Below are 23,522 nucleotides of genomic sequence, written 5' to 3'. Positions count from 1 at the left end.
AAGTCACCTGATCGGAATTCTGTGTTCCGATTGGACAAATACTGATAACTTAGGAAGTTCGGAAAAACTGTATCGAAAATTGAAATTGTCATGTGTTATTTCCTGAATGAAATGTAGAAAATAATAAGTAAAAAACAAATTTTATTGCCTTGGCGATCTTTTTTAAAAGATAGTTTTTGTTTAAAGTATACATTTCCGTTAGTAAAATGTGGCACTAAGAACATAGTCTACAATCGAGTGACTTATCGCAAATAAAATAGTTCACTTCAGGGAATGGAGTTCGTCTTCCCTTAACTGAATGACCATAATCTCATGTTCTAAATGGGCAATTGATAAAGAGATATAAATTTTCTATTAGACACATATCAAAATGCTTATGAAATGAAAGTTTAATTCTCCCGGTTAATTGCCGCATTTACTACCTTAGGTATTTAATCCGGTAAGTCATGCAATCAACGGTATACATATTCTACTCCATGAAGTTAACTATGTTCTTCGCTGTAAAAGAACTGATAGCTTTATCAGCACAAGTTTTATTTGTTTATTATATTTTTTTTTCTTTCTTTTAAGCTATTTATTCTTATTTTCTGTTCGATTTATAGTAAGCTGTTCCGTACCTTTCAATTCACATTTTCTTAACCAAATAAGAATGAATCCAAATATATTATTAACATGCGCGGGTTCATAGAAGGTGCCAAGTACACCACCCCATCCCCTTTCCTAGGTCAATTAGGGAAAAAATGCATAAAATCTTAATTTTTTCACAAATTCTACCCTAAGCGTTTTCTTGTGCCGCCTCGCGCCCTAAACCTGAAATCTTGGAATCATCCTCTGATGTATGGCCCATACCTGAAACTATTAGCCGAGTGGTCCAAAGTAACCATTGAGTTGTACCCTGAACTTAGGTTTGTTGTAACAGTTGCAGATCTACCTGGTATGCTTTGTTGTGTGGATATAGGCATTGGTTTCTGGATTAAAACGAAAACATGTTAATTTAAAAGAGGTAATAGAAAGATCAAAGCACCAATGCAATAATTTATACAAAAAGACTCATTTTTGAAAAGTAAATACGCATTATGTCAACTCCTCATGTCTCCGAGCAAATTTAATCTGCCACATCCCGACTTATGGCTCAAAGCTCACTGAAAGACTATCAACAGACTCAAAATATACCCGGTAAGTACGATTTTCACATTTAAAGGTAGCCGCTGTGTAGTAACTAATATTCTAAAATAGGAAATGAACTATAAATTGAAGTGTAAGCCATTCAAAAAATAAAGTGGGCGTGTCGATTGTCTGTTATTAACTTAAAAAGATACTTCAGGCTAAACTCCGGTACCACTTGAATTTAAGTATGTTTCATTTAGCAACAAATTACCGCTAATTGAAATTTATTTTAAACGTGATTAGAAGCGTAAAAACCTATAGGAAGCAATGATTGTTTGTCGAGTGTTACAGCTAGTTAATGGAAACGAAAATTCATTTTAAGATTAAAACTTAAACATCTTATCAACCTCAAAGCAGCACTAAGGTTTGTATTTAAACTGTTTTGACAGGTAATCTCAGCACAAAGGCATTCTTTACAAACCAGAACAGCCAAATTCTGAGTTTATAACAGTGGAAGCAAACAGAACAAAGAAACAGACACACATACCGCAAAGTATTGGTTTGATGGTTTATCGACTTTTTAATGTTGAGTGTAATTAAAAATCATAATCGGAATTTTCGCCAGACCTTGGAAATTTTATACATGTTTTTTTTTTTCATAAATGAAAGGCTATCATAGAAACATGTATTGGCAACAAAGTTCATCCAACAATGCAACGACTTATTTTAAAACCTTATCGACAGCCAGCAGTGGGTCTAGTTATTTCGAAAGTTGCACTGCAGTGATTTTTTTACTATGCAACTAACCAAACGTTCGAGCATAAGAGGCCGTATCCCACCCCTCCTCTCTTGGAACCGCCTATGACCGTATTTGTAATTTAGAAAGAAATTAACTTAGTAATGCAGTATAGTTTTATGCTGATATAAATTACAATAAATAGTTGCTACAAGTCTCTGTGTGTAAATGTCTAATGTACGGCGATATTATTCTACATTGATTACTTTTCACTATCTACACAGCCAAATGTGCCACACAACAGAATCATATGAAGGACAACGTATGATTTTCGTATGAATCAAGCGTACTTTTATTGACTTCTGTTTCAGTTTACATAAGATTATCATTTTATTGTCACTTGATTACCATATTTTTTTCACAAACATATGACGTACATATGATAATCATATGACTACCACAAGTTGATTATCTTATTTTGATTATATTTTCTCTTTATACCTGCTGTACAGGGCCGTCGATGGATAATTATATAAAATTGCAATGACAGATCCGGGAGTGGGAGTCTTGGGGTTGCCTTTTATTGGACAATTTTGTTAATTTTACAATGTTAGTATTAGACTAAATTTTGACAAAAATGAGCAAGTGAAAGCTTTGACCCCCCTCACTTTTTCTTCTAATTGTAAGTAATAGCCAACCTAATCCCCAACCCCCATTCCCTACCCTCCTCTTCTGTATAATTTCATGGATCAGCCCCTGGAAATCATAAGGAAGAAATTTTATTAACACAGACGATAGACTTGTAGCAAGTCTGATTATAGTGTATATCAACTTTTTCAAACTTACCTCGTTGAAATTATTCAAAATATTCAGGACCTGTTTATTGTGAGGTACCGCCTTTTGGTGGACTTGTATGGTGCATGAAACAGAGGAAATATTGTGCAAGACCTCAGTTACTTCCAACGCGAATGAGCAATGTAAATTGTTATGATTCCCACTCCAAATATGTTGGAAAGGTATTTCCTGCAAAAAAGTAACAAAATATTTTATTTCATTTTTCCATAATTATCTGGTCTTTGTCCCTGGATTACTTTCTTTTGATTTCCGCTAGAATCTTGGTTTCCTGACTTATTCTTTTATATATTCTAACTATAGATGAAAATACACTGAAATATTACTTGAAATGTATTTTAATCGTAATAAAACGAACAACTGTCTTAACTGGACAATTTCTGCAGTCCAGAAGTCGGTTCCGTATAGAAAGTTATCACTGTATACTGAAACCTGTATATATAAACTGAACTCTGAATAATCTGAAAACTTGTCTAAACCAGACACTTTTAACAGCTACTTAAGGAGGCAGACCTAGTGTAAGGGACACAACACTTTCAAATCATTGGAGCGTTTGTATTCAGCATTTTACATCAATCTCATGTAAGCATCAAAGTAACTTGAACTGATTTCATTCTGTTTCATATGAAAGCTTGAAAGGCTTTGGTGAAATCTAATATGATACAAACATATCAGCGATTACAAGAGTTGTGTCCTTTACTCTCGGTCTACCTCCTTAAAATGCATTTAAAACCTTGGTAAACCGAACATCTGTATAAACTGAGGTCTAAAAAAGAGGTCAAAAAGAAGTTCGGTTTGGACAAGTTTCACTGTGTAATAATTTTCAAATTATGGAAACAGAAAACGAAGTTTGACGCATGTGCAAAGACCTTATGGAAACCCTTTCGTCTTAAAAAAATTATTTGAATAAGAGTTAACAGCTTCATTTACGCATGAATAGGGATTTATGTTTGCTTCAGTACATCTGTCCATTCAATAAAAAGGTATGTGTCCATGTAATTAAAACTATTCCCAAATGTGAAAAAAACGTGTGTGGTTGCCATAAGACTTGCGGATGCTTAATTTTATTTCCATGACATGTAGTTTAATGCTTTCTAATTTCATTTGTAGGCACGTGCTTTTCGTATTTTCTAATGCATATTTTTTATTATCTGATTAAGAACATGAATGCCACATGCCCCGTTATAGGTTTCAAAATCGCGGTTGATTGCTTCAATGCGCAGCGTAAAAAGGTGAGCCATATAGTGTGACAGCTGAAACAGTTAAAACACTTTGTCCTGTTTACATATAAATAGGAGATGAAAATGACAACTCCAAAATTGACGTTGATCATTATGTATTCCATTTAAGCCCCTTACAGCCACTGAATGCTTGATCACTCTTGGAGACAGCTAAACTCCGTTTTGCTCAGCGATCACCCTTTGTCGCGTGTTGTCCGCATTCAACTCTAATTCATTTGTGTTTTTTTAATTATATCTAGTTCATTTTTTGCCAAATAGCAATTTTATTTTAATACTGTAAAAATATAAAACTGTGAGTCATGTAACCTTTACCTGATATTTAGCAGCTAGTTTACTCCTCCATCCAAAAGATAGGTCGTCAATTGCTAAACAAAGGTTATGCCCGCCATCTTGGAATGGTATCTGCTTTGGTTTATCTAAAAGTTTACCGCCAAATTTGTTTTCCTCTTGGATTACACTCTGTTAAAAACGAAAGCGAAATGATGGAATTCAGTAATAATACTCAATAATACTCATTAAGTTTGTTTCAGTTATTGAAATTTTCAGTGATGCAGGCAAAATGTCATGTAGACAAAACACTTTAGTTAATGTTTTAAGGTTTACTTACAAAAAAAGGCAAAATAGATTCAAAAGGAACCGGAACAATTGGTTTTGATTCAAATAAAGAGTCGATGGTGCCAAAACAGGACTTTTGAACATGATAGCATAAACCGAAAGTCCAATTTTCTTTCAATTCTAAAACTGTAAAGATTTATTGCACATTTGTAAGAACAATTTCTATAATGCAACTAAAATATACAGCTTTAAACTATTTGGTTCAATTTTCATCGTGACATTGACCCAAACACATCATAAATGTTCAAACTGACATATTGAACTCATTGTTTACCTCAAGTGCATCCCGAGTATCTTCGACCATGTAAACTCGGATATTGAAATCTGTAGACGGACTCTGTTCCGAGGCGAAGGCTACTAACTGTAATATTTTAACTGACCGACCACTCGGTATCGATTCTCCAATCAATACATATCTCATTAACTGATCTGTCATTATGTGACAAGCCGTTGGGTCTAACTGTGTGTACACTGAGGTATTAATTGTCTCTTGTCCTAATGTTACTATTCTCTGTAATGAAAAAGAAATTATTGGTCTGGGTTTTTTTTTGGTTTTTTTTCTGCCTGTTTTCCTTGCTTTTTTTTTGTTTTGTTTTTTTGTTTTTGTTTTTTTGGATAGGGGTTTTGTTGGTGTGTTTTTTGTTTCTGTGGGTTTGTTTTGTTTGTTTGTTAGTTTTTGTTTTGTTTTGTTTTGTTTTGTTTGATTTTTTTTTTTACATCAGTTATTGTTTTTCAATATTTTTTTTTAAATATAAAGGCAAGCATTCAGCAAATGAAATAGAACAACATTGTTAATTTTACCTCCATACTTCAATTAATCCAACATTTAACATTATCATATTTTGACTGGTCGTTTTTATCTTCTAGGTCTGTAATTAACTAATAACTACATTGCCATTATACCCCCCCCCCCGACTGAAACCGGGCGGTATTTAGTGATCATATTTATACTGGGTTCGCCAGTCTTGTAATGTGACACTTTCACTTCCGGTTTATGGCTTTTTAGTCTCTATTTTTAAAGGGTTCATCTTTAAAACAAAACGTTCTGGTATCCCCTAAAATTCTTTAACAGGATAACAGGACATACGTACATTCCACCGGGGTGGTTCGTCAGGGGGTGTGTCACTACCACACAATGACAGTATCCATCCTCCCTGTCTCATACTGGCACAATGTTGGAAGGATATAACAACTGGTTTCTTTAGTATTCCTGGCATTCCAGGTCCACAAAAAATCACAGGACTAACAATGGTCTGGCGTTCTGTAAATATAGAATGAAATCATTTATTTTTATTTTCAAACTTGGTGAAATCCTCTAACAACAAAGTTTTAATTCTTGATTTGGATCAATGTCGTTTTACTTACTACTTAAAAATGATATTGCCAGAAAATAAATTATATGGAAAAACATTCACGGCATTGTCATTCATGAATAAACCGGAAATGCACATATTTTTTAATGACTCAAAAGGGGTCGCTTCTCTGCTTACACCAGCTTGGTAAGAATGCATATAAAAGCATATGTTGGTGTAATTATGATGAAAACATTTTGTTTGACCTACCTATTAGTTTAGGCCGATCTTTGTCATCTCGACAAACTGCCAAAAAGAACTCTTCCGAAGATCCTTTCCTTATGGCTCCCTCTGGGATTGTTAAACTTACACCTAAAAGAGTAATCAAGGGAACCAAGGTTATAGCGTTAATCAAAAGAATGTAATCCAGGGACAAAGACCAGACATGGAAAACAGACATACACAACAAAGAACACAAAGTAACTAAAATCATACATACAAAGAAACAAAAGTAAATGAGCTACTCGAACTCCACCAAAAACTTGGAGCATGGACCAAACATATGTATGTTTTTTTTTTCTTTTTTTTATTTTGCACTTGTAATATTATTAAGACAATTTCGCTTTCAATCTTTACTTTAAAAAAAAAGAAGTTATAAATTCTTAATGGGTTACTAAAGTACCTTTTTCAAATCGCATTGTATAAACTTATAGAGACTCGTGCTCGTGTATTTCAAGATGTGTGTTTTTTTTTTTTCTATTTTGGGAGATTGGGGATTTTTGTTTGCGTCTTGTAAGAAATGTACTTAAATTCTGAATTGGTAATGACACTAATGAAATTACAATAAATTTACCAGATTCTTGGAGGACCAGCCTCCCCCCGATGTGATTAAATGTCCCATATACAACGGCTGCTGAATCAATGTTGCTAGGCAGCTGTAAACAATTGTCTATGGCACTATCACTGAATGATGGCGGTCTGATTGCACTGGTAATAATTGTGTTTTTATCTGTCATGCGATCACAGGAATGATGAGATGAATGAGAATGATTTGAGACAGAGTGATTTGATAAAGATGATTCTGCATATGGTTGTCCAATATTCGAAGTCGGAATTTGCCGATCATAATTTATATCAGGTTTATCGTAGATGTTTTCCGTCGGTTCTAACGGAATATAATTCGGCTGAGAATCCGCGAAGTCCGAGTTACACTGGTATTGTAGTGGTACCATGGTTTGTGTTAAATCTGGCTGGGTGGAGACAATTCCTGTAAAATATTGTCAACTTTATAATCCTCAGTGAAACCTATCTTAACCGAACGCTAAAAAATCCTACACAGGCAAATGTGCCACACGTGAGAATCATATGGCTTGCATCATATGATAATTATATAAATTGAGCACCATATGATAATCACATGTTGCGGTTTACATATGATAATAGCATGATTATCATATGATAATCATGTGTTTTCCACAAACATATGATTGTCATATGTTTTCAAGCCAGAATTAACGTATGGGAATCATATGAAAATCATATGGTTGTCATATGTTAAATATATTACATGATTGTCATATGATTACCATATGATCATCATATGATTCAAACACAATATTATTATCATAAGAGGCACATCGGCTGTGTATATATCTGTTTAAAACAAATCGCGTTAATAAGGCTACTATGAAATCAGTTCAAATGTATTGTGGCATGAGAAAACTGAAACTCGTCTAAAGCGGACAAATCTAAAATCCAAATAGGTTCGGTTTAGGCAGGTTTCACAGTGTACTAAAGAATTGTGTATAAAGTAACAAGACATTAGTATTAGTTTGTAGAGCTACTAGAAATTACAATTTGTCGGCACGCTGCAAATATATATTTCATGCAACAGAAACTTTATATTCAGTTCTAGTTTATTTTGCGTAAGTGCATCATGTACCGGTTTGCGATTAGCGAATACACCAGTGTAAAGCTAGTTTATTTTGCGTAAGTACATCATGTACCGGTTTGCGATTAGCGAATATACCAGTGTAAAGCTGAGATATTACCACTAAAGCAAATAAAAGATGTTTTGTTAAACGTGAACATTAAAAAAACAGATTGAGTATTCAAATAAATTTTAAACCCATTCAAGGATCAAGGTGACCAAAAACAAAGACTGTAGAAAGTATAAAATAATCACCTGTACCATTGGAAAAAAGTTTCTTCTCTTCATTGGAGGAAAGACTTGGCGAGTTTGTACCTGTAATGGGCAATATATAAGAAAAATGTCAAATAAAATACTCCTAATTTAACAGATTAATGTCATATTAAGATTATTTACAACAAAATTGACCTCAGAAATTGTCAAGCGTAATACAATAATGCTACTGTGTTCTACAACACATTTTAGTCTACAAGGCCAAAATTTTAAACTATTTGTTTCCCGTCTCGCTACCTACCCACTGAAAATGATCCCTACCAAAAAAAACAATTGTATTACCTTTTCCTCTTTTAATTTATTTTTTTTTATTTGTACTTTATTTCTCAGCATGGATCGTATACCGTGTACTTTTGAAAAAAAATTGAGCCTACCTAACTGCCGTACTCTGTGATGTAGGGTCAGGAGAAGGGAAACAAATATATTTTAATAGTACCACAATATAGTAGCATGTTCCTCCTTCTTATTATGATTTAATTGCATTTACTTTACAACTAATCTTTTTATTGTTATTTTTTAATGTATGGATTGTACATGAAATTGGCACTTTTCAAGAGTATCTCAAAAGTGCAACAACCAAATTTAAAACTAAGAATGGTAATATGGTATAAAACTGCTTCCGAAAGACAAATGAAAAAGAGTTAAGTGGTAATATTGTTTATAACTGATTCTTGATTAGAAATAAAAAATAATTTAATGGATTTTTGACATGCGGAAATCACCTCCTGCCTGATTTCTGTTAAGACTTCTACTTGATAGTTCTATCCGTTTTATATAATTCCTGTCTTACATGTATTACCATAGCAATGTTTTAACGAAACCTACCATGATGGTTTTTCCTCCGTCTGATGAAAACGACCACAATCACGACCACGATGATGAGCGCTCCACAGGAAACACATAGGCCTATATATACGGTCATGTTCCCTTTCTGAGCTTCTGTCTGCGCAACTGTAAAATGCATAAATATGGTTTTTACCAAAATTGGTTTTAAAAAATCAAAAAGCCCGATGGAATGTCCTGAAATTCTGGAATCGGGGAGCTGACTGGTCTAAAGGGGCTCAACTACAGTGATTTCCACAGAAAAAGTAACGATGAGCAATGGGTCAAGGTTACTGAGCACTGAAATTATTGCGTGCAATAATAATGTCGGTTTTGTAATCTTTTACCAAAATGCGACTTTGATATTTGCGATGATGAACAAAAAACTATTTAGGAAATAATTTTTTTATTTCTGCGCTAACAACCTAGTCGCATTGTTCGCAATAATAGTAAAAACATCGCAATAATTACCCTTTTGTTCAGGTTCATCAGCAATATTATCCCGTCTATCGATAACAACATCGTAACTTCGCCTACCTACAACATATTAAACAGGAAAATAGATAGAAAAAGTCATATTTTAATGTTACCCCTGGTGTAAATACGCAAAAATTCTGTGTATCTTTAAAGGACATACAATTAACAGCATTTACCTTCAATTTTAATAGGAAATACCAGGGAAATATCAATCACACGCAGTAATTTAAAAGTATTTGCAGATAGTAATTGCTTCAAACATGCTGTATAAGTATTCAGAGCATGTCAGCTTTAATGAAGGAAGCCATCAATTTTGAAAGCAATCCATCAAGTTATGGACAAAACTATTATCAAATTTGAAAGCGTTTCCTCTAGAAGCAAATATAGTTAAGTGCTACAGTTTAGCTTAAGTTCACTGTATTGTGTAGGGTAGGTTACTTTAAATAATTCTCTCGGATCTACAACAGCATCAGCGAATATGATTTTATATCTAGTGTTCTTTTTCGATCTAAAAAACGGAGTTTTCACTGATGCAAGTTCAGGTCGGTTAACATGAAAGACGGAGATAAAAACACCAAATACAAAATGTACATTATTTTTTCCCTGTTGTTTTGGGAGCTCGGATAAGGGGAAAGAACATACCTCGGCACATGCCGCCTGTACAGTTTGTTGTATCCAGGTCGTTTCCATAGCAATAGCCTCCACCATTGGCTGGTGACGGGTTATCACATGACCTTCTACGATGATGAAGACAGTCTGGACTACAAGTTGACCATGAACTCCACAAGGACCAACCTCCGTGAACTGAAATAAAAAAAAATCTCTGTTTATAGGATTGTGTTCAAGAATCTAAAACACATTTATTCTGGTTATCTCTTTGTTTTCTTCATTTCATTTCATTTTTACCCATAACTGAGAAGCAGAGTTACGTGTTTACTCATTCATGTGTAATTGACGAATTTTAATGTCATGGTGGAATGGGGCAATATTATTCTCTGCCACATTCCGGCGAAATGTTGTTCTCTTTTGAATGCCAATAGTTGTGTTACGTCTCTTTTATATTTTCTTTCCTTGTGAATAATTTTGCCCTATAAAGCAGATCTATAAGTTATATGATACACAAAAGAACATAAAACAGACTGTACATCAAGATACAATGCAATTCTATACAGAAAGGAAAAGAAAAGAATGGATCATGCAACAGTCTATCATATCATAATCACATTATTTACATAAATAACCAAAAAATGTGCAAAAATTTACAGTGATAAAAACATTTTCTTGTGAAGAGGAAAGGATTCGAACAGGTTATAAAGTAGATGGCGTCATGACTTCACAAATGCATTCCGATAAATTAAAATGTTTAGAAAAAAAAACTCAAAATGAGAAATTAAATAGAAAAATCTGATGATAAAAAATTGAGATAACCATTTGGAAAAAAAACACAACATCAACCTCACCTTTCCGAGACCCTTATTTTACCAAACAAAAAGAAATTATGTAAGCAAGATATGTATTTTATAGTCGCGGCTGTATGTTGATAAAAATGTCTACTTAACAATGATGAGCTTTCAAAGCTGCTTTTAAAAATGTTAAATGTCTCTTGAAGATGGCTACAAAAAAATGTGTCTGTATCAAATTTGACATAGCTTAATTGCTTTTTCATGCGTGTGCCTTTGAGTCAACAGTCCGATAATGAAACACACAAACTGATGTGTTCCTTTTCGCCCAAAACCTTTTAAAATCTGCAACATCAATTAATGCATTCCACTACGGAAAAATGGATCTTTGATATTTGAACCAAGCATGACAATGCAAAAATAATTGGAATCTAAACAATTTGGAAGAAACTGACAAATATTGACAAAGCCACGAGGCAAATCGTCGAATTTGATCATTTTTCATCTTGAGTTATTTTAAGAACAAAGTGCATAGAGTTAATTGTCTTTATGGAAATTAAGTATGAATCTGTCCAAAAACCAGGCAGGGGGTGATTCATTATATCTCAAGATAATCAATGAAACAGTTCAAATGCATTTGTTAGGTCCTAAAACATCTCTTCGTATGTTCATTTCCTTGGATATGCTATACACTGTGATATATTTTGACTGGTTATAGTGTAAAAATTCTGGCGGGAAATTTTCCCATACTTTTCTGTAGTAGAACGCAACTTTCATTTGCACTTTTATTTTTAATACAGTTTCTTTTGAGGCATTCTGAAGGATTCCCATAAAAATGGGGATTTAAGAAATGCATGAATCACTAATTATAAGGTCTGACTGGTTTTAAGGCAGTGCTGTACTTTTTTTAAGTATCTCAGATCAATAAATGAGATTTTTTTTAAATATTGATAATCAAAGTCACATTCCTTTTTAAAATCATCTTGAATTGACAAATGTCGTGGCATGCTGTGGTATTGTAGAAGACGATTTCAATAAATATATTTCTGATTAAAAATAAGAAATTTCACCGAAGTTAGAACACAGCGTGCAACGCTTTTTTTTCCTAAAATACTAGTGCTTCAAACGTTTATGATTGAATTTCCGTTTTACAACTTAATATCAAAATGTTATAAATTTAATAACTTCTTCTCATTTTTTGACAGTTTGTCATTTCGTTTTTGGTTGATCGCAATTTTCTCTGATATTTGAAATCAAGTTTTTATCAGAAAATGCAATTATTATGTGTGCTTAGTTAGTGTTCTGGCACTCAATATAAAGAATATGATATCACTTCGACAGATGAAAAACAAAATGACTATGAGAATGTTACAACATGACGAAATATCATGAACAGAAAGCAGTCCCAATCTGTTAACTAGTTCGGATAACATATACTTCAGTGACATGAATAAATTTCTTTTTTCAGTACCTGGACAAATGGTGGCACAATCTGTTTCTTGTTTTTTGTCGCCAGCACACTGACTTCCACCATTCAGTGGAGCAGGATTAGTGCAGGATCTTATTCTCCTCTGGGTTCCTTTTCCACACTTCACTGAACAATCTGACCATTGACTCCATGTTGACCACCCACCATTTACTGGAAAATAAAATGCCAAATCTCTCTCAAAGTATAGTAAATATGTCAACTTTTTTCATTATAGAAAAGCTGAGAAAATGCGCTGACGTATATATTCGCAATGAGTACCTTTCTGTATAAGAATTAGGCAATGGATGGCATACCATTTTTCTCCTTTTATGTTTGCATCGAATATATTCAATACATCTAGACAACAATCGAAAAACTATTTAGATTTATCCTAAAGCATCTGTGACCTCGGAAGTTTTTGACCGCTTGTATATGGAATAAGCAAATTTCATAAACTAAATCTGACCTATCAATATCTTGAAAAAGAAAAACTTAACAAACACTTTGATGGTTATTTCTGGAGGTTACGAGGTCAAAATACTTGGTTTATGTATCAAAATCTCTGCGTTTTTTTTTTCTTCGTGTGCGCACACCTTTCACACATTTTGCCTGATAATTAGACAGAGAAGTACTTAAAATCATATAAACTTCTGTATATCCTTTTCAAAAACCACGACGTCTTTCGTCATTCCGCCATTTCCTTCCCCATGTTTGTATGTACAGTGATACCTGTAAAGCGGAACTCTGAATAACCAAAAGCCTGTCTAAAACAGACACTTTTAACAGTCCCAGTTATATAAATTAAAATTTATCTCGAAAACCGAATAACTGTCTTTTCGGCTAGTTGATAAATGTTATAATAAAAAAAAGTTCGGAAGAAGTTACAAAACTAAAATTATTTTACAAAAAGAAACCTTCAGTGCTTTTATTTACTAACTTCTAAATTAAAGGATGTCTACAATTTCCACCGTAATTTCTATCGCCTACTTGGCCATCATGTAAGAGAAAACATATTAAGAACAAGGAGCAGGAAACCCGTGATTCGTGGACAAAGGCTATACAACGGACAACGGACGCGAAAGTAATCTGACACAGGCTAAACTACTAACCAGCAACCCGGACTATACTAAAGAATAAACAAGCAACCCGGACTAGTCTTGTCTATAAGCATACAACTGTAAACCTATCGGTAGCAAAAAAAAATAAAAACAATGATAGCTTCCTAAAACTAAATACAGTAAAATCATATTGTTACTCCTTGTAGCAGTTTGTTGTCTATTTATACTCAGATGTACTAGCATCTGTTTAATCATTTCATCATAACTGATAATTTGTCGATATTTTCTTTCCCGTATGAGCAATCACATAGAAATATCTAGAAGTTTTTAAACTGCCTTGCTGTACGATCAGAGAAATCCCTACGCAACCAAGCATCGTTTACGCAATCGCTCTACAGTAGATGTAACAAAATATTTATTGAATTAAGTGAAATGTACTTCTTAATGGTAGATTTATCTTCACGGTTCAAGCAATAGGAAGCTATTATCAGACCTTCAGTCTGTCTGAACGTTATTCCCATGTTCATTGCATATTTTAAACTGATCCCCAATTGCGAATTTAGAACTGCCTGAGTCTGTACATACCAACGTAGGTTGAACTTGAACAATAAATTACTCCTCAAAAGAAAATGAACCAACAAAACACGAATTGTTCACTTAAGATATGAAAATATTCTTGTGAATAATTCTGATGTAGAATTTCCCACAAGACTTAACAAACATGTCCAGTATTTCATTATATTTACAAAAGCTTTGTAAAAACATAATATTCAAAGATATACATTCCGCTCCGAAAAAAATAAACAAAAATCGCCCATGACGACAACTGATACATTTGTATATATTGTAAAATCAAAGATCCATGTAAACTGGTCATGAACGATACTGAAGGGCTTTCAAGGGTATCACTGACATTTACAAAACTTTTGTCATACGAATTACAGTTTGAAGGGTGAAAAATGTCAGATTTACACTACACTGAACTGTATCAATTATTGCAGTTACTGATTGAAAATCATTAGTCCTGTTCATTCATGTAAATAATAATTTGGGCGTTATATTTACCATATATCGTGAGAATGGCAAAATCACTTGTTCTTTTAGCTACGGGATTTCTAGCACCGCACGTGTAATTTCCAGAATCCACCAGCTTGGTTTGACTAATCATCAAATTCCCATCATGGGAAACTATATAGTTAAGTTTGGACAGCTTCGCCTTGTCTAACTCTTCTCCATCTTTAATCCAATATACCTTCAATAATAGACTACATTTAAATCATAGATACAAAGAAATTCATCTATTATGATACATACTTGTACATGTATGTATAGTGAAAGTTGTAAAGCCAAATAAAAAGTTTATTCGAGAAAAATGATTGATTGGTAATCTGACGTCCTTTTGACAATTTATTGATCGATCGAGCAGATTTTGTTTGTTTGTTTGTTTGTTTGTGGGGGTTTAACGCCCGAGCAGCAATATATTTCAGCTATATTCAGGCGATGAACATGAAATGGATGATAAAATGAACATGAAATGATGATGAGATGAAAAATGGGATTGGACACAAGGACAACAGGGTCGAGAAATTTTGATTGCCACTGGAAATAGGGAGAGGTGGGTAGGGTTGGGCAATTTAGCCTCCTGTTGTTCCTACTGCGGGAGAATACCACAGTATGGTTTTTTAACGTGCGAGGAACGTGGCATCTTTCCCAACACGGTGCACCACTATGGTTTGTGGTCAGGTTTTCCGTATTATAGCCTGACAACCCTGCATGTAACACGGCAGGGGTACCCCATTTCACAACCTAGGGCACACAAACCAATTGCTCTGTGGGCAGAGCGTCCTAGCCCCCGTCTAGGGTTCTGAGCACTATTTAGTCGCCTTTTACGCCATCGAACAGACTTTGTAATAGTCCGACACACTTGGTGAGAGTTTTAGAGTGCTACTTCACAGAAGCAAAAAAAAACTGTATTTACCGTAGGCTTGTCACTCCGATAGGTCACATTATTGTTATTTTACACCAACCCGTCATCCCTATGTCTCTCTTACATGCAACCTGTTTGACGGAGAAACGGTGACCACCTGAGTCGGGTGGGGATCGAACCTACGATCTAATGCACTAGAAACGAGCACGTTATTACGAGGCCACCAAAGCAGTAATGACCTTGCCAAAACATTGATTGATTGATTTTTTATCACTGAAATTTAAATACACAAGTTTAATTGGTAAGCAACTAAACTTTCAGGATGATTTTCACGAAGGAAATGATACAGCAAATAGTACCTTTTTTACTGGAGATACTTTACACATTCTGCGCATATAATGTTTTCACTTTAGCGGTACAGCTGTTTACCTCAACTCTAGCTTCACTGATAGAATTATTGGTATTTAAATGATACACGGTGAATTAAATAAAGTTTATAAGGTTTCACGCTAAGTAATTACGGGTGTCATTCGAATAGGTATCAACAGATGTATCGAAATACATCTAGAAGCTAGAGTTTCATACTCAAACCCGATCTTGTCATGTTAAAAATTAAGAAAGATTAGAAAAGATAATATTCATTTATTTCGTTTTATCTCGTATATTTGATATCTGAAGCCCTATTTATTGCCGAATAAATGGACGAGCCTTTTAATTTTTTCAACATTATAAGCAGAGAAGAGGCAGAACATCAATTTTGATTAAGCTGATATAAATTTAAGGAGGTAGACTTAGGGTAAGGGACATAAAACATGAAATCAGTGATATGTTTGTATTTATATTCAATTTCACCAAAGCCTCTCAAGCTTTCGTTTGAAGCAGAGTAAAACGAATCCAAGTTAATTAGATGCTTATATAAGATTGATGTAAAATGCCGAATACAAACGTTCCAATGATTCTTAAAGGTTGTGTCCCTTACTCTAGGTCTACCTCCTTAAGGTCGAATGTATTTCGTGTTATACGTAGCGTATTTGTATATACAACAGATACCAGACATGTATATTACAGAGAGGTCATGCAAATGTCTTTCATTTGATATGCTCTTCTTATCACAGCTGCACGTATCGTTGTACAATTTTGAAGAATGCACAAAATTTTGTTTACTACAATTCAAATGTCATTCATACGTAATTTTGTCTGGGTATTTAATTATAGATAGACATCTTTTTCTATGTGTTCATGTCAAATTTTAAAAAAAAAATGTTATTGTTATAACTAATATATAACACAGATATTGAAATGGCTTTATGAAAATTGATACGTTTCATCCATTTAAAGGCCACGTATTTTGTTGGTAAATTCATTCATTTCAAGGATTACTTTTGAAGTTATCTGATATGCCAATTCTGAATGAGTGATAACTGATATGCTCAAAACTAGACCCGCAAAGTGGTAATGACGTTGCTTTTAACTTCAACAAAGGGCCAGTAACAGAATTTCAAGGACCAAATTAAAATTTTCCGCTAATATACTTTCATGACATGCTGCCTCGACAGATTAAGGTTCTTTCAATTTTTTTGCGGTCGTATAAAAATCAATAAATCTGCTAAGTTTCATTTTTATGTCAGTATTCTTCATGTATAAGGTTACTGTATGATTGAGACATTAACCAGTTCGCGTTGCACTTTACATTGCAAGAGCATGAGTTGTGCATTACATATACATTTGTACAGTACGATGAAATAGCACAATGCACAATTAACCCCCTATATTATGGTTGTTACGTTTACCTCCGGTAAAGGTCTTCCCTCTGGAGGTAGACATTGTAACACAGCAGTACTTCCAACTTCAGCAATGACAGATATTGGGTGTCTCTGGAAATTCCTCTTCAAATCTGGATTAAAAAAACAAAGGTTTAATAATGACTAAAATTGAAAATGAAGGCATTAAGATATGCTGCCATTGAAAACAGTAGCTAAAATGAACATACTTCTTTTCAATTTGATGAGATGATGAGATGATGTTCATTATTCCGACGCAGTCGGTATAGTTTCGCTTTTTACCCTTTGACCTTAAAGACGCTCTTCCACGGCAATGCAAGTTACCTGATCGCAATTCCGTTTCTCGATTGGCCAAAAAAATAATCTAGTGGCGTTCGAAAAAATTGTATCGAAAATTGAAATTGCGTGCTATGTGTTATGGTAGAAAATTATCAGTCAAAAGAACAAATTTTACTGCGTCGGCCATTTTTGTTAAAGGTAGTACTTGTTTTGTTGTATGTATGTTCATCACACATTGAAAATTCAAAATAACAGTGTATTACAGCGAAACTTGTCAAATCGAACCATATTCGGACTGATGAATATGTCCGGTCTAGTCAGGTGTTCGGTTTAGTCGGGTGTTTGCTGTAATCAGGTGTTCGGTTTGGGTCACGTGTTCGGTTTACACGACATATAGCTGTACTGAAAATGATATGAAAGAATTTTTGGTATATAATGTCTTATTTTATCAATGGAACCTGTGTAAACCAAACCCTGATTAAATCCAAAAACCTGTCTAAACCAGGCACTTTTAGAAAGATCTTTCAAAGCAGTTAAATGTATTTTGACTCTGTGAAAACCGAACACTGTTTTAACAAAACAAACCCTACAGGCAAAAGGAGTTTCGGTTTAGACAGGTTCCACTGTATACATGTATGCTTTCTATATTCAACGTTCGGTTTAGACGTTTCCTCGATTTTAATTGTATCAAAACCAGATTATGTAATATATACACATGACATTTTTATAGCGAAGTTGCGCCCACTACATCGATCGACTTTTATCGATACTTGGCCAAGTCAAATATCTGTTTGGCTTCATAATAATACAACACAGAACTGCATTAAACCGAAACCTTGAGATAACTTGATCGAATTAGTGGACATGTTACATGAAACATTCAGCAATTCAGATTAAATTAAGCTACACTTCATAGTGAATGTTGTCACACAAATGAAATTACTTCAACAAGTAATCAACACTAAGCAAGGAATCAATTTTTGTATAACTTTTTGTACGCTTAAACGGCAATGACTAAAACTTCTTTTACACGCTGTTCGTTGGGACCCAGTCTTGTATTTTTTGCCCCATAGGCTTCTATAGTAAACCTTAAATTTTCGTGACTTTTTAAAAAATAGACAAGGAATTTCAATCTAACTTTTGATCATTTTTTTTATCATGGAAATGTCAAAAGTAATTTTTAGGTGCATTTTAGAAAAAAAAGGCACTAACTTTGTTACACCAGGACAGGTCGAACTAAAAAAGACTTTTTCTACTTTCACATTTATTTTGAGTTCATGAATAGACCCCTTTTCTGAAGCATCATATTTCATGAAAATTCTTTTTTTCTTCAAAAACGATTTTTTGTGTCAGATACTTCAGAAAAGAACTTACAGCGGATAACGTAGTTAACTTTACAAAATAGAGTTTACTGAGTTCCATTGAGTTAATGACCATTACATGATGAAAAATGTCAGGTTAAGTCGTTTCTTATTCCATATGACATTATTGTATTTTAATCTGAGTATGATAGAAAATAGATGGTATTAATAGGTTAAAGCTGCAATTTGTCATAGTTTGTCTTCTGCTCCTAAGTTCCCTCCATTTTTTTATTTTTTTCCTTCACATTAGAGAGTTACACCAAGGGAGGTAATTCAAATGAAAAACGGCTGGCTTTTCAAAGGATTTTATTGTTTATTTAAAAAGAAACAGTGACATACCCCACACTTTTTATTTCAGAAATATGTAATACAATATTCATTTGAAATCAATCAAATACTCTGAAGCTGTTTGGAAGTGGGCTTTCATTTTAATATTCAGTTTAATTTATTACCCATTTTCCCAATAAAATGCTGTAATTCTGTTGCATTTTCAATGTAAGTAAATAATAATAGTAATAATAAAATTTTAATATTTTTCCATTCTTAATAATATTTTTAATTAGATGTATTCATCACTATAATATAAATGTTCCAGTTATAGGATTATTCTAATAAATTGCTGGCAATGACTTTTGCTCAAAGTACCACTTTTAAAGCAGTTTCTATAGCAACATAAGTACATTTTTCAAATTTTTATTCCCCCCAATTTTTGACATTCAGTATATTGAGCTAGGAAAAAGAACTAAGTAACAAACATTTTTCCCATATGGCCAAGTATTTTTTATCCTTACAGAGAATTGATGTTAAATGTCTATCAGTCGTCCAAGTAACTACCTAAGGTAATTCATCAGCTGATGGTCATTCAATCAATGGAAGACTGACTCTTTTTTCTGAAGTTAACTACGTTATTCGCTATAAAACACCAAATTTCTCCAGCTTTACCTTATGGCAAATTGCACGATATGGAAATATGATTTGAAAATATTACAGAACGTTATTGTTTGACATAACCACCCCGTCTCAATTAAGTCATGACAGAACAATTAGTGTGAAATGGTGAGTTATGAATGAACATCATCTAAAACGAAATCGTAACTCTACATCAAAGGAAAAATGTTTACGCAAGTATTCACCTTTACTACTTTTTCGCCTGCTAAAACCAATCCCATATGAACGGGTTTACATAAAATGTAGCAAATATGTTTTGAATGAAACCTTACTACATGTACCTAAGTATGTAAAAGATTTCCAACACATTGGTGTTGTGTATTTTTTTTTAATTTGCATCTTGATTCTAGTATTAAGGCTAGAGCGTGAAGTTTTTAATCAGCTCGTTTTTTTAAGTTCCAAAACAAACCATAGCTCATAAATCTGTGAATCACAAACACTAATAAACCACAAAGACAAGCACAGAGAAGTCAGGCAGACACCGCACTTTAGTTCACGTTAGCAACATAATACATATAGAAAGACTGTGTTATTTATATTCAGGTACAGGTACGATGTATGAATGTCATGTGATAACAAAAATAAATTGTATGACCTAAAGGTGAAAACAAGAAATAGAGGCGGTTTTGCATACAAAATGAAGCAAACATAATAAAATACAATAACACGTAAAATCTGAAGGGAAACAAGAAATCACACACAAAAACACAAAACAAAACTAGCAAGATTAAAGAGTAATCAAGGGAACCAAGGTTATAGCGGTATTCAAAAGAATGCAATCCAAGGACAAAGACCAAACATGGAAAACAGACATATACAGCAAAGAACACAAAGTAATTAAAATCATACACACAAAGCAACTCGGACTTTCCTAAAAATCTTATTGCGACACAAGGTGCTCTGGTAGAGGAAGCATATCCTGCTCCGCCAGCGGTACCCGTCACATTGCACGAGAGTAAAATACGTCAAGAATCTAGCTACAATAATGCAGCTCCCAATAATAAAAGATATTTCTTCAAAATGAGAAGCTTAATGTACAAAACATGAAATAAGTACTTATGTCTCTGTTGCTTAAAATACAGACACACTCAGCATAAACAAAAACCGCAGACGTCCCGCTGACAGCCTGACACTCTATTGTTTAACATTAATTTCCTGCTTTCAATTAAATTGCTATAATGCAATGTGTATTGGAATGGAAATACATGAATAAATATTATGTTAGAAAAGAAAACATAAAACATCAAAGAGAACTGACTGATAGTAATGCCTACAGAAGATAAGAACTATGTAGCGTCTGTACCCATTGGTCTGCTAGAACTAATCCAATAGCAGATGTACATACTGAATAACTGCTTCAAGATGATGTAAAAATGTAGTAAACGTGTTTTAAATGAGAAAATACAAAATCCTTCATCTTTCATGAAATTCGTTATTTATCTAACAGAGATCATGTTGCATTACGTTTTTCTGTAACTGTTGAAGCAGATTACATTTATTTCATTTGCCTAACTTATATTTGTAAAGAAGCGCGACATATGTCGATTTATTATGTAATTGCGTGACGACGGCTCTCCTGATGGTTATATCAATTTTTTATCGTAACTGATACCTACATCTGTGCACAATGAGGACTGATTTTTCTGCTAGAACGGGTTCTTCGTTATACTAATACAATTGCTCATACAGATACATTTCACAACTGCATCAATAAGAGAGATTGAACGAATTTTAAATTGTCGTCCTCGAGACGGGCTTCAAGAGCTTACAATTCTTTTAATGAATTTTGTAGATATTTATATTTTCTATAGCAGTTTGTTTTTTTATTATTATATAGATAAGGTTGAGTCATTGTTGATGAGTTTTGATACTTCACATGTGAATGTAACTTATTTTTCTATAGACTATCTGACTTTATTTGCGCAAAACGTCTTAAGTATTGTTTGTTTATATAAGTGGCGGTTTAATTTCAATCCGCAACACTCTTACGTTTATGTTTTCTTTGAAAATTCTATTTATGATAAATTGATTTGTACGGCGCAGCTTCATACGACAGAAGGATCAAATCCTGAGCTGTTGGGACATGTATAGACCTGATACAGCTTTGAATTTGAAACCCCTATTAAAAGATTGATTGCTTGAATTAAACCAAAAATAAAGGACTATCGATGAGCAACGGTAGAGAGACAAAGAACGAAGACAAAGTCAAGAAAACAGAAACAGAAACAACGAACTACAAACATCATCATAAAACCTAAATCAATTGATTATCTGAGACTCCTAAATCGAAAAAAGGGACAAAGCACCACAGACATAATTTGATATTCAATTAAAAACTGTCTAAACAAGACGGGGTTTTTTTTAATTATTGTTATATCAATTCAAATGAACTTTGAACCTAGATAAGTCGAGCACCTGTCTAAACCAAATGTAATTTAAATTCCAAAAGGAGTTTGGTTTAGACAGGTTTCACTGTAAATTGAGACAGGAGATGAAGTTGAATATCTTGATATTTCTCAAAATTACCTTTACAATTAACAAGGAATTTTTTCTTCATAACCTATCAGAACTTTAAGTTATGAGCAGATAACACATTTTGTTTTGGTTAAAGATACAAAACTAGTAAATATCGCAGATTACATTGTTACTTTCTGTCGGATTGAAATCGAGTTCTCATATACAATGCGTCTTGTTTCAAAGATTATAATAAATTCGTATTGATGACTGTTATGAGGACTTCGGGACTTCGTCTCCTCTGTTAGGTCATAACTCGCGTAAACGCATATTGTATTCAGATTCTTTCAACAAAGCTACATCATAGAAAGTAAAAAAAATAAAAAAATTCAAATCGTTGTTTTAAAAATGAACAACACTGTTAAGTTCTGGTAGCTTCGACATGCTTTAAAATGATTACATCTAGGCAAGTTAAAGCGTCGAGTTGTCCCATGAAATATGGAATTAATTATTATGTATAGTCAATATGGCTGGTAATAATCCCCTGTTCGGTTTTGGCGATCATTGTTTTAGTAATAATGACGACAAATGTCTTTATTTAATTAATTTCAACAGCATGGTTGGAAAGGCTTGATAAAAAAAATGTTGATATAAAGGTGCAGAATAATGATTGCTAATTAAACATACAAATATTCTAGAATTCTTCATACAGTGTAAACCTCCAGAGATGAAACCGTTTTTAGATCAGCAGTCCCAGTAAAAAAAAAATTGTTGAAGCGAGTAGCACAGTAAAGATGAAATGAACAACCTGATAAACTTCTTTGTGTAGTTTACAGCACATTTGATCAACTGATTTAAACTTTCTACCAAACTTTTAATAAAACACCTATGTTGTCTTAGAACAACTTCAAAAGACAATCATCAGGAAATGGTCATTCAACCATGGGGAAAACAACCTTGTCAAAAGTACTCGTTGCAATAGCATTTTGTAAGATATAGATACAAACGCTTCGCATGAAAAAATCCAAGAACTGATGATAGACGAGTAATAAGTCTACATAATATAATTTTATTTGTAACAGGCGTTCTGATTGGTTAGTTCCTTTAGAGCAAACCATATTATTTGGTAAAACTTGGCTTAGTACTATGGTGTCATGACGTCGATCGGCCTGCACCTGTGGTTTTTGTTACCAAAATAGAGATTTATACACATTCTAAAGGAAGGGCTATCATTACATGTACGTAAAAAAAACTATAACATATGCCGTCCGAAAACATCGTTTGTTTGAATTTATATTTTTTTATTTATTTTTTTAGGGGGGAATGAATCACCTCTTCCACTAGAGCAGGCTGAATGCTAATTGTTAGATACTTTAATTTTTGTTCGATAAAAAACTTCAATAAACACATTTACCTTTCCCAAGCATCTTATCTTGGTTAACAGTAATGATGTGTACATGTTTGTTTTATTTTGTTTTTTAGGTAATTAGAATTTCTCACA

At 33.5% G+C, this 23,522-nt stretch overlaps 1 protein-coding gene across 2 annotated transcripts in view; it reads right to left on the bottom strand.

Annotated features, from left to right (window-relative positions):
* Nucleotides 1–23,522, bottom strand: part of LOC148620159 (netrin receptor UNC5B-a-like) — a 47,150-nt gene that overhangs the window by 1,656 nt on the left and 21,972 nt on the right. Inside the window, exons 3-16 of one of the 2 annotated variants that reach the window (XM_088580785.1) lie at nt 16,989–17,092; nt 14,337–14,523; nt 12,217–12,384; nt 9,988–10,149; nt 9,340–9,405; nt 8,872–8,997; nt 8,029–8,088; nt 6,697–7,110; nt 6,114–6,215; nt 5,643–5,812; nt 4,826–5,062; nt 4,249–4,395; nt 2,690–2,866; nt 850–968 (exon numbers count right to left, since the gene is read on the bottom strand). In XM_088580785.1, the coding sequence (XP_088436911.1) occupies nt 850–968; nt 2,690–2,866; nt 4,249–4,395; nt 4,826–5,062; nt 5,643–5,812; nt 6,114–6,215; nt 6,697–7,110; nt 8,029–8,088; nt 8,872–8,997; nt 9,340–9,405; nt 9,988–10,149; nt 12,217–12,384; nt 14,337–14,523; nt 16,989–17,092 (2,239 nt within the window). The remainder of the gene's footprint in view (nt 1–849; nt 969–2,689; nt 2,867–4,248; nt 4,396–4,825; nt 5,063–5,642; nt 5,813–6,113; nt 6,216–6,696; nt 7,111–8,028; nt 8,089–8,871; nt 8,998–9,339; nt 9,406–9,987; nt 10,150–12,216; nt 12,385–14,336; nt 14,524–16,988; nt 17,093–23,522) is intronic. The other variant, XM_088580786.1, reaches the window with a different exon arrangement.

The sequence above is a fragment of the Perna viridis genome, chromosome 4 (genome assembly GCF_037379345.1).
Source record: "Perna viridis isolate PV_CMFRI_1.1 ecotype Kerala chromosome 4, ASM3737934v1, whole genome shotgun sequence".
Taxonomy (NCBI): Eukaryota; Metazoa; Mollusca; class Bivalvia; order Mytilida; family Mytilidae; genus Perna; species Perna viridis.
This window is presented reverse-complemented; position numbering and strand designations above follow the sequence as displayed.